The 13,281-nt window shown below is 42.6% G+C and overlaps 1 protein-coding gene across 1 annotated transcript in view; it reads right to left on the bottom strand.

The window, feature by feature from the left end:
• Positions 1-12,979, bottom strand: part of LOC100366752 (uncharacterized) — a 43,842-nt gene extending 30,863 nt beyond the window's left edge. Inside the window, exon 1 of the mRNA XM_002734017.4 lies at positions 12,874-12,979. Within this exon, the coding sequence (XP_002734063.2) occupies positions 12,874-12,970 (97 nt within the window). The 5' untranslated portion in view covers positions 12,971-12,979. The remainder of the gene's footprint in view (positions 1-12,873) is intronic.
• Between the last annotated feature and the right edge of the window lie 302 nt (positions 12,980-13,281).

Genomic DNA, 13,281 nt, shown 5'->3' with positions numbered 1-13,281 from the left:
AGTGGGGGACTACTAGTATACGGAGATCATCGCTATTGGAGTGAGGGACTACTAGTATACAGCAACCATTGCTATTGAAGTGAGGGACTTCTAGTATACGGCAACCATCGCTATTGGAGTGAGGGACTACTAGTATACGGCAATCATCGCTATTGAAGTGAGGGACTACTAGTATACAGAGATCATTGCTATTGGAGTGAGGAACTACTAGTATACGGCGATCATCGCTATTGGAGTGAGGGACTATTAGTATACGGCGACCATCGTTATTGGAGTGAGGGACTACTAGTAAACGGCGACCATCGCTATTGGAGTGAGGGACTACTAGTGTACGTCGACCATCGCTATTGGAGTGAGGGACTACTAGTATACGGCGACCATCGCTATTGGAGTGAGGGACTACTAGTTTACGGCGACCATCACTATTGGAGTGAGGGACTACTAGTATATGGCGACCATCACTATTGGAGTGAGGGACTACTAGTATATGGCGACCATCGCTATTGGAGTGGGGACTACTAGTATACGGCGATCATTGCTATTGGAGTGAGGGACTATTAGTATACGGCGACCATCGCTATTGGAGTGAGGGACTACTAGTATACGGCGACCATCGCTATTGGAGTGAGGGACTACTAGTATATGGCGACCATCGCTATTGGAGTGGGGACTACTAGTATACGGCGATCATCGCTATTGGAGTGAGGGACTATTAGTATACGGCGACCATCGCTATTGGAGTCAGGGACTACTAGTATACGGCAACCATCGCTATTGGAGTGAGGGACTACTAGTTTACGGCGACCATCACTATTGGTGTGAGGGACTTCTAGTATACGACGATCATCGCTATTCTAGTGAGGGACTACTAGTATACGGCGACCATAGCTATTGGAGTGAGGGACTATTAGTATATGGCGGCCATCGCCATTGGAATGAGGAATTACTAGTATACGGCGACCATCGCTATTGGAGTGAGGGACTACTAATATATGGCGATCACCGCTATTGGAGTGAGGGACTACTAGTATACAGTGACCATCGCTATTTGGAGTGAGGGACTACTAGTATACGGCGATCACTGTTATTGGAGTGAGGGACTACTAGTATATGGCGACCATCGCTATTGGAGTGAGGGACTACTAATATATGGCGACCATCGCTATTCGAGTGAGAGACTATTAGTATACGGCGATCACTGGTATTGGAGTGAGGGACTACTAGTAAACGGCGACCATCGCTATTGAAGTGAGGGAATACTAGTATACGGCGACCACCGCTATTGGAGTGAGGAACTACAAGTATACGGCGACCATCGCTATTGGAGTGAGGGACTACTAGTATACGGCGATCACCGGTATTGGAGTGAGGGACTACTAGTAAACGGCGACCATCGCTATTGGAGTGAGGAACTACTAGTAAACGGCGACCAACGCTATTGGAGTGAGGAACTACAAGTATACGGAGACCATCGCTATTGGAGTGAGGGACTACTAGTATACGGCGACCATCGCTATTGGAGTGAGGGACTACTAGTTTACGGCGACCATCGCTATTGGAGTGAGGGACTACTAGTATATGGCGATCACCGCTATTGGAGTGAGGAACTACAAGTATACGGTGACCATCGCTATTGGAGTGAAGGACTACTAGTATACGGCGATCACCGCTATTGGAGTGAGGGACTACTAGTATATGGCGACCATCGCTATTGGAGTGAGGGACTATTAGTATATGGCGACCATCGCTATTTGGAGTGAGGGACTACTAGTATACAGCGATCACTGCTATTGGAGTGAGGGACTACTAGTATACGGCGACCATCGCTATTGGAGTGAGGGACTACTAATATACGGCTACCATCGCTATTGGAGTGAGGGACTACTAGTATATGGCGATCACCGGTATTGGAGTGAGGGACTACTAGTAAATGGCGACCATCGCTATTGGAGTGAGGGAATACTAGTAAACGGCGACCACTGCTATTGGAGTGAGGAACTACAAGTATACGGCGACCATCGCTATTGGAGTGAGGGACTACAAGTATACGGCGATCATCACTATTGGAGTGAGGGACTACTAGTATACGGCGACCATCGCTATTGGAGTGAGGGACTACTAGTATACGACGACTATCGCTATTGGAGTGAGGGAATACTAGTATACGGCGATCATTGCTATTGGAGTGAGGGACTACTAGTATACGGCGACCATCACTATTGGAGTGAGGGACTACTAGTATACGGCGACCATCGCTATTGGAGTGAGGGGCTACTAGTATACGGCGATCACCGCTATTGGAGTGAGGGACTACTAGTATACGGCGACCATCGCTATTGGAGTGAGGGACTACTAGTATATGGCGATCATTGCTATTGGAGTGAGGGACTACTAGTATACGGCAACCATCGCTATTGGAGTGAGGGACTACTAGTATACGGCAACCATCGCTATTGGAGTGAGGGACTACTACTATACGGAGATCATCGCTATTGGAGTGAGGGACTACTAGTATACGGCAACTATTGCTATTGGAGTGAGGGACTACTAGTATACGGCAACCATTGCTATTGGAGTGAGGGACTTCTAGTATACGGCAACCATTGCTATTGGAGTGAGGGACTACTAGTATACGGAGATCATTGCTATTGGAGTGAGGGACTACTAGTATACGGCGATCACCGGTATTGGAGTGACGGACTACTAGTATACGGCGATCACCGGTATTGGAGTGAGGGACTACTAGTAAACAGCGATCATCGCTATTGGAGTGAGACACTACTAGTATATGGCGACCATCGCTATTGGAGTGGGGACTACTAGTATATGGCGATCATCGCTATTGGAGTGAGGGAATATTAGTATACGGCGACCATTGGTATTGGAGTGAGGGACTACTAGTTTACGGCGACCATCGCTATTGGAGTGAGGGACTACTAGTATATGGCGATCACCGCTATTGGAGTGAGGAACTACAAGTATACGGTGACCATCGCTATTGGAGTGAAGGACTACTAGTATACGGCGATCACCGCTATTGGAGTGAGGGCTACTAGTATATGGCGACCATCGCTATTGGAGTGAGGGACTATTAGTATATGGCGACCATCGCTATTTGGAGTGAGGGACTACTAGTATACAGCGATCACTGCTATTGGAGTGAGGGACTACTAGTATACGGCGACCATCGCTATTGGAGTGAGGGACTACTAATATACGGCTACCATCGCTATTGGAGTGAGGGACTACTAGTATATGGCGATCACCGGTATTGGAGTGAGGGACTACTAGTAAATGGCGACCATCGCTATTGGAGTGAGGGAATACTAGTAAACGGCGACCACTGCTATTGGAGTGAGGAACTACAAGTATACGGCGACCATCGCTATTGGAGTGAGGGACTACAAGTATACGGCGATCATCACTATTGGAGTGAGGGACTACTAGTATACGGCGACCATCGCTATTGGATTGAGGGACTACTAGTATACGACGACTATCGCTATTGGAGTGAGGGAATACTAGTATACGGCGATCATTGCTATTGGAGTGAGGGACTACTAGTATACGGCGACCATCACTATTGGAGTGAGGGACTACTAGTATACGGCGACCATCGCTATTGGAGTGAGGGGCTACTAGTATACGGCGATCACCGCTATTGGAGTGAGGGACTACTAGTATACGGCGACCATTGCTATTGGAGTGAGGGACTACTAGTATACGGCGACCATCGCTATTGGAGTGAGGGACTACTAGTATATGGCGATCATTGCTATTGGAGTGAGGGACTACTAGTATACGGCAACCATCGCTATTGGAGTGAGGGACTACTAGTATACGGCAACCATCGCTATTGGAGTGAGGGACTACTACTATACGGAGATCATCGCTATTGGAGTGAGGGACTACTAGTATACGGCAACTATTGCTATTGGAGTGAGGGACTACTAGTATACGGCAACCATTGCTATTGGAGTGAGGGACTTCTAGTATACGGCAACCATTGCTATTGGAGTGAGGGACTACTAGTATACGGAGATCATTGCTATTGGAGTGAGGGACTACTAGTATACGGCGATCACCGGTATTGGAGTGACGGACTACTAGTATACGGCGATCACCGGTATTGGAGTGAGGAACTACTAGTAAACAGCGATCATCGCTATTGGAGTGAGACACTACTAGTATATGGCGACCATCGCTATTGGAGTGGGGACTACTAGTATATGGCGATCATCGCTATTGGAGTGAGGGAATATTAGTATACGGCGACCATTGGTATTGGAGTGAGGGACTACTAGTATACGGCAACCATCACTATTGGAGTGGGGACTACTAGTATACGGCGACCATCGCTATTGGAGTGAGGGACTATTAGTATACGGCAATCATCGCTATTGGAGTGAGGGACTACTAGTATACGGCGATCATCACTATTGGAGTGAGGAACTATTAGTATACGGCGACCATCACTATTGGAGTGAGGGACTACTAGTATACGGCGACCATCACTATTGGAGTGAGGGACTACTAGTTTATGGCAACCATCGCTATTGGAATGAGGTACTACTAGTATACGGCGACCATCACTATTGGAGTGAGGGACTACTAGTATACGGTGACCATCACTATTGGAGTGAGGGACTACTAGTATACGGTGACCATCGCTATTGGAGTGAGGGACTACTAGTATACAGCGACCATCGCTATTGGAGTGAGGGACTATTAGTATACGGCGACCATCGCTATTGGAGTGAGGGTCTACTAGTATACGGCAACCATCGCTGTTGGAGTGAGGGACTACTAGTATACGGCGACCAACGCTATTGGAGTGAGGGACTACTAGTATATGGCGACCATCGCTATTGGGACTATTAGTATACAGCGACCATCACTATTGGAGTGAGGGACTACTAGTATACGGCAACCATCGCTATTGGCGTGGGGGACTTCTAGTATACGGCAACCATCGCTATTGGAGTGAGGGACTACTAGTATACAGAGATCATCGCTATTGGAGTGAGGGACTACTAGTTTACGGCAACCATCACTATTGGAGTGAGGGACTTCTAGTATACGGCGACCATCGCTATTGGAGTGAGAGACTACTAGTATACGGCGACCATCTCTATTGGAGTGAGGGACTACTAGTATACGGCGACCATCGCTATTGGAGTGAGGGACTTCTAGTATACGGGGACCATTGCTATTGGAGTGAGGGACTACTAGTATACGACGACCATCGCTATTGGAGTGAGGGACTACTAGTATACGGCGATCATCGCTATTGGAGTGAGGGACTACTAGTATACGGCGACCATCGCTATTGGAGTGAGGGACTACTAGTGTACGGCGATCATCGCTATTGGAGTGAGGGACTTCTAGTTTACGGCGACCATCGCTATTGGAGTGAGGGACTACTATTATACGGCGACCATCACTATTGGAGTGAGGGACTACTAGTATACGGCGACCATCGCTATTGGAGTGAGGGACTTCTAGTATATGGCGACCATCGCTATTGGAGTGAGGGACTTCTAGTATACGGGACCATCGCTATTGGAGTGAGGGACTTCTAGTATACGGCGACCATCGCTATTGGAGTGAGGGACTACTATAGCTAGTTTACGGCGACCATCGCTATTGGAGTGAGGGACTTCTAGTTTACGGCGACCTTCGCTATTGGAGTGAGGGACTACTAGTATACGGCGACCATCACTATTGGATTGAGGGACTTCTAGTATACGGCGACCATCGCTATTAGAGTGAGGGACTACTAGTTGTTTACATAAATATTCTCTAACACGTTCACCTAGAATCATGTAGTTATGTTGCTTTGAATTCAAATGTAACCTCGCGACGGATACATTTGCAGTGCGATGTGCATACAACAGAAAATCAAATGCAAATCTTATAGTAAATATACAGTGGAATTAAGCATAATTTGTTGACTGGGTTTTACCCTAGAAATAAGAACCATTGTTTTACGGAATATGTCAAGTGCTAGAACTAAGAGGTCGGACATTTTGAATCATGGACAGTGGTTGGGATATTTGTTGGGAAAAATGCAAGCTAGACACTAAAAAAAATATCATGCAAGGTATCGGAATAACAAAATTTTAGCACGTTCAAGACAAATATAAATGTATAGACGATGTACCGCGGAAGAAATTGCCCTGGACACACTCTTCCACCACCCCCCCAATGATTTCAAATGGCTGAATCCTAATCCAACGACTACATACAAGTACAGCGGAACTGTTGAATTACTGATAAATTACGAACCCATTATGTATGTTTTCTTACTCTCAGGATCCCAAGAATATTTATTTTAAAAGTCTAGTGATTATCGTGTAAATAAGGGCAACGTTTGCTGTCGTGTACGTGTGGGGGTTGGGCAGCACCACGTTATATAAACATACATACCAAGTGCATCGGCCGTTAATTGCATCACGTGACTAACTAAAGACATATACCACATGCTCCGGATTCAATTTGGAATCTGAGACGAGTATACATAAGCGCAGTAAAAGGATGTGATAAAGACCACCATGAACCAAACACTACTGTATTTAGACAGCAGTTCGAATATTTTGACGTTGGTCTGATTCCGTCTAAAACATGAATACAACGGATTCTTGAAATCGAATGTTTGATTTAATATTTGATATATGACAAATGCATTTTTTGTTGAATATAAATGGAACATGTGTTCAAGCATAATATAATAATAAATCTTCAGATCCGTCATAGAAGATACACCTAGTATTAGTAAATGGGTGTACACAGTGGGTATCACTACCATAGTGGGGATATCACAGTGGGCATTATTAACCCTAGCCGGTGGCGATATCAAAGTTGGTACTAGTAACCCAAACGGGTGGAGATATCACAGTGGGTATTAGTAACCCAAGTGGTTCGCGATATCGCAGTGGGTATTAGTAGTCCAAGAGGGTGGAGATATCACAGGGGTATTATTAACCCTAATGGATGAAGTTATTACAGTGGGTATTAGTAACCCTAACGGGTGGAGATATCACAGTGGGTATTAGTAATCCTAGCGGGTGGAAATATCACAGTGGTTATTAGTAACCCTAATGGATTGAGATATCACAGTGAGTATTAGTAACCCAAGCGGGTGGAGATATCACAGTGGTTATTAGTAACCCCAATGGATTGAGATATCACACTGGGTATTAGTAATCCTAATGGATTGAGATATCACACTGGGTATTAGTAACCTTAATTGATGTATATATCACAGTGGTTATTAGTAACCCCAATGGATTGAGATATCACACTGGGTATTAGTAATCCTAATGGATTGAGATATCACAGTGGGTATTAGTAACCTTAATGGATAGATATATCACAGTGGTTATTAGTAACCCTAACGGGTGGAGATATCACAGTGGGTATTAGTAATCCTAGCAGGTGGAAATATCACAGTGGGTATTAGTAACCCTAATGAATGGATATATCACAGTGGGTATTAGTAACCCTAACGGGTGGAGATATCACAGTGGTTATTAGTAATCCTAATGAATGGAAATATCACAGTGGGTATTAGTAATCATAGCGGGTGGAAATATCACATCGGGTATTAGTAATTCTAATGGATTGAGATATCACACTGGGTATTAGTAACCCCAATGGGTGGATATATCACAGTGGGTATTAGTAACCCAAGCGGGTGGAGATATCACAGTGGTTATTAGTAATCCAAGTGGGTGGAGATATCACAGTGGTTATTAGTAACCCCAATGGATTGAGATATCACACTGGGTATTAGTAATCCTAATGGATTGAGATATCACACTGGGTATTAGTAACCTTAATGGATAGATATATCACAGTGGTTATTAGTAACCCTAACGGGTGGAGATATCACAGTGGGTATTAGTAATCCTAGCGGGTGGAAATATCACATCGAGTATTAGTAATTCTAATGGATTGAGATATCACACTGGGTATAAGTAACTCAAACGGGTGGAGATATCACAGCGGTTATTAGTAACCCCAATGGATTGAGATATCACACTGGGTATTAGTAATCCTAATGGATTGAGATATCACACTGGGTATTAGTAACCTTAATGGATAGATATGTCACAGTGGTTATTAGTAACCCTAACGGGTGGAGATATCACAGTGGGTATTAGTATTCCTAGCGGGTGGAAATATCACATCGAGTATTAGTAATTCTAATGGATTGAGATATCACACTGGGTATTAGTAACCCCAAATGGGTGGATATATCACAGTGGGTATTAGTAACCCCAATGGGTGGATATATCACAGTGGGTATTAGTAACCCTAATGAATGGATATATCACAGTGGGTATTAGTAACCCTAATGAATAGATATATCACAGTGGGTATTAGTAACCCTAACGGGTGGAGATATCACAGTGGTTATTAGTAATCCTAATGAATGGAAATATCACAGTGGGTATTAGTAATCATAGCGGGTGGAAATATCACATCGGGTATTAGTAATTCTAATGGATTGAGATATCACACTGGGTATTAGTAACCCCAATGGGTGGATATATCACAATGGGTATTAGTAACCCAAGCGGGTGGAGATATCACAGTGGTTATTAGTAATCCAAGCGGGTGGAGATATCACAGTGGTTATTAGTAACCCCAATGGATTGAGATATCACACTGGGTATTAGTAATCATAATGGATTGAGATATCACACTGGGTATTAGTAACCTTAATAGATAGATATATCACAGTGGGTATTAGTAACCCAAACGGGTGGAGATATCACAGAGGGTATTAGTAACCCTAATGGATTGAGATATCACAGTGAGTATTAGTAACCCAAGCGGGTGGATATATCACAGTGGTTATTAGTAACCCCAATGGATTGAGATATCACACTGGGTATTAGTAATCCTAATGGATTGAGATATCACACTGGGTATTAGTAACCTTAATTGATGTATATATCACAGTGGTTATTAGTAACCCCAATGGATTGAGATATCACACTGGGTATTAGTAATCCTAATGGATTGAGATATCACAGTGGGTATTAGTAACCTTAATGGATAGATATATCACAGTGGTTATTAGTAACCCTAACGGGTGGAGATATCACAGTGGGTATTAGTAATCCTAGCAGGTGGAAATATCACAGTGGGTATTAGTAACCCTAATGAATGGATATATCACAGTGGGTATTAGTAACCCTAACGGGTGGAGATATCACAGTGGTTATTAGTAATCCTAATGAATGGAAATATCACACTGGGTATTAGTAATCATAGCGGGTGGAAATATCACATCGGGTATTAGTAATTCTAATGGATTGAGATATCACACTGGGTATTAGTAACCCCAATGGGTGGATATATCACAGTGGGTATTAGTAACCCAAGCGGGTGGAGATATCACAGTGGTTATTAGTAATCCAAGTGGGTGGAGATATCACAGTGGTTATTAGTAACCCCAATGGATTGAGATATCACACTGGGTATTAGTAATCCTAATGGATTGAGATATCACACTGGGTATTAGTAACCTTAATGGATAGATATATCACAGTGGTTATTAGTAACCCTAACGGGTGGAGATATCACAGTGGGTATTAGTAATCCTAGCGGGTGGAAATATCACATCGAGTATTAGTAATTCTAATGGATTGAGATATCACACTGGGTATAAGTAACTCAAACGGGTGGAGATATCACAGTGGTTATTAGTAACCCCAATGGATTGAGATATCACATTGGGTATTAGTAATCCTAATGGATTGAGATATCACACTGGGTATTAGTAACCTTAATGGATAGATATATCACAGTGGTTATTAGTAACCCTAACGGGTGGAGATATCACAGTGGGTATTAGTAATCCTAGCGGGTGGAAATATCACATCGAGTATTAGTAATTCTAATGGATTGAGATATCACACTGGGTATTAGTAACCCCAAATGGGTGGATATATCACAGTGGGTATTAGTAACCCCAATGGGTGGATATATCACAGTGGGTATTAGTAACCCTAATGAATGGATATATCACAGTGGGTATTAGTAACCCTAATGAATGGATATATCACAGTGGGTATTAGTAACCCTAACGGGTGGAGATATCACAGTGGTTATTAGTAATCCTAATGAATGGAAATATCACAGTGGGTATTAGTAATCATAGCGGGTGGAAATATCACATCGGGTATTAGTAATTCTAATGGATTGAGATATCACACTGGGTATTAGTAACCCCAATGGGTGTATATATCACAATGGGTATTAGTAACCCAAGCGGGTGGAGATATCACAGTGGTTATTAGTAATCCAAGCGGGTGGAGATATCACAGTGGTTATTAGTAACCCCAATGGATTGAGATATCACACTGGGTATTAGTAATCATAATGGATTGAGATATCACACTGGGTATTAGTAACCTTAATGGATAGATATATCACAGTGGGTATTAGTAACCCAAACGGGTGGAGATATCACAGTGGGTATTAGTAATCCTAGCGGGTGGAAATATCACATCGAGTATTAGTAATTCTAATGGATTGAGATATCACACTGCGTATTAGTAACCCCAAATGAGTGGATATATCACAGTGGGTATTAGTAACCCCAATGGGTGGATATATCACAGTGGGTATTAGTAACCCGAATGAATGGATATATCACAGTGGGTATTAGTAACCCTAATGAATGGATATATCACAGTGGGTATTAGTAACCCTAATGAATGGATATATCACAGTGGGTATTAGTAACCCTAATGAATGGATATATCACAGTGGGTATTAGTAACCCTAACGGGCGGAGATATCACAGTGGTTATTAGTAACTCCGATGGGTGGATATATCACAGTGGGTATTAGTAACCCGAATGAATGGATATATCACAGTGGGTATTAGTAACCCTAATGAATGGATATATCACAGTGGGTATTAGTAACCCTAATGAATGGATATATCACAGTGGGTATTAGTAACCCTAATGAATGGATATATCACAGTGGGTATTAGTAACCCTAACGGGCGGAGATATCACAGTGGTTATTAGTAACTCCGATGGGTGGATATATCACAGTGGGTATTAGTAACCCTAATGAATGGATATATCACAGTGGGTATTAGTAACCCCAATGGGTGGATATATCACAGTGGGTATTAGTAACCCTAATGAATGGATATATCACAGTGGGTATTAGTAACCCTAATTAATGGATATATCACAGTGGGTATTAGTAACCCTAACGGGCGGAGATATCACAGTGGTTATTAGTAACTCCGATGGGTGGATATATCACAGTGGGTATTAGTAACCCTAATGAATGGATATATCACAGTGGGTATTAGTAACCCCAATGGGTGGATATATCACAGTGGGTATTAGTAACCCTAATGAATGGATATATCACAGTGGGTATTAGTAACCCTAATTAATGGATATATCACAGTGGGTATTAGTAACCCTAACGGGTGGGGATATCACAGTGGTTATTAGTAATCCTAATGAATGGAAATATCACAGTGGGTATTAGTAATCATAGCGGGTGGAAATATCACATCGGGTATTAGTAATTCTAATGGATTGAGATATCACACTGGGTATTTGTAACCCCAATGGGTGGATATATCACAGTGGGTATTAGTAACCCAAGCGGGTGGAGATATCACTAGTGAGTATTAGTTATCCTAATAGGTTGAGACCCCCAGTGTGTATTAGTAACCCTTGTAGGTGAAGATCTGTATTGGTAACCCCAGTAGATGGAAATATCATGGATAAATATTAAAATTTCTTGTAGTCAGTCTAAACTAAATTTGCAGCCATCCAAATTAGATTAAATCAGTAATGCACCCGTGTGTTATAAGTTTATACTGATTGTATTGCTCATATTTGTAAGAGTCATTACACTACGCGAAGTACAAGATAGTCTGGCTTCATGTTTGTCAGAGTGATTTTTGTATATAATTAAAAATCTCTTGTCCGAAATGAAATCGCGACTTGATTTCAAAATGGGTGTGCACACGCGCGTACACATCAATTTTTAGAAACTCCCATTTTGACTTATGTATATCAAAACAACAACTACCTCTTATTACTAGAGCCAGTGCCCCTATAGCATGATAATCGTTCAAATTCTCTGTTGTAAACCTCGATTTAAGTCGACCGTCGTCAATGATTCATAATTTGTGAGTAAAGATTTTTAATTAAGAATCATAGTAATCAAATATTTATATTCAATAACGCATCAGCAAGGATATAAATAAAATCAATCACGTGATCGTATTCCCGGGGGGGGGGGTACAGTCAATTGTGTGTATATTCAATTGTGTTTATGACACATACATGACGTACAACCTACATGCACGCGGGGGTCGTCACAGAGTCTCCCTATCTCTTCATGATTCTAAAACATATATGTCCTGCATAATGTCGAGTGACTCTGGCTTTTCTCACAAATGCAGCTGATTCAGAAGCATTTAACGGCTGAGAGAGGAATTGCATGTGGTGACAAAAGAGTCTTTGAGATGGGGCCCATTATACCCGGCTTGGCGCCGCTGTAATGACTCTCCCGTCTGTATACGCCCCTGAATTAATTCAAATAATCCTGCTGCAACAAATTAAGGGAAATTGTCGAATTTGACCCTTTTCTATGTTTTTGAGTATATATTAAAATTTATCCGTGAAAAAGTATATACTGGTTTTCCCTAGGCACCGGTAGTTATCGGATACGTCAGCCTCGCTTTGGCGTTCCACGGCAAATCGGGTGACATGTATACAAATCTAGCGTGCACAAAAGAAATTGAACTCGCAGCATTATCATCGCCTCTTTTCCTGTATTGCGTTGTGTGAAAACTGGAAAACGATTACTTACAGTTACTTTCTGCATATTTAGCTCCTAGCACCAAAATAATAATCCAACAAACATGAACCCCCGGAGCAAGAGGAGAGCGATTCGTACAGGGCGCCATCTTTGAGAAAATAGTCGAGGTGGGGTATTGTGTGAAAGCTAGAAGGCTAGTCAGATGACTCACCGCATAATGGAGAGACGTCACTCACTTGAGTATCAAATATCGACAAACCATGCAGAAATACTGCTCCCCGAAAGCGAATGAAAATAACACATTATACTGCGTTTAATTCGCATAGACCCCGGGGAGGGCCATCCCTGTGTTATTACGAATGGCAAAAATCCGGCAAAGATAAAAGCGGTATTCAGAAAAACGTTACATGCTAAAACAACATGTAATTTGTTATGGTTGAGTGAATTATATGCGCGGTA

This window comes from Saccoglossus kowalevskii, chromosome 10, assembly GCF_978046115.1.
Source record: "Saccoglossus kowalevskii chromosome 10, keSacKowa6.1, whole genome shotgun sequence".
Taxonomy (NCBI): domain Eukaryota; kingdom Metazoa; phylum Hemichordata; class Enteropneusta; family Harrimaniidae; genus Saccoglossus; species Saccoglossus kowalevskii.
This window is presented reverse-complemented; position numbering and strand designations above follow the sequence as displayed.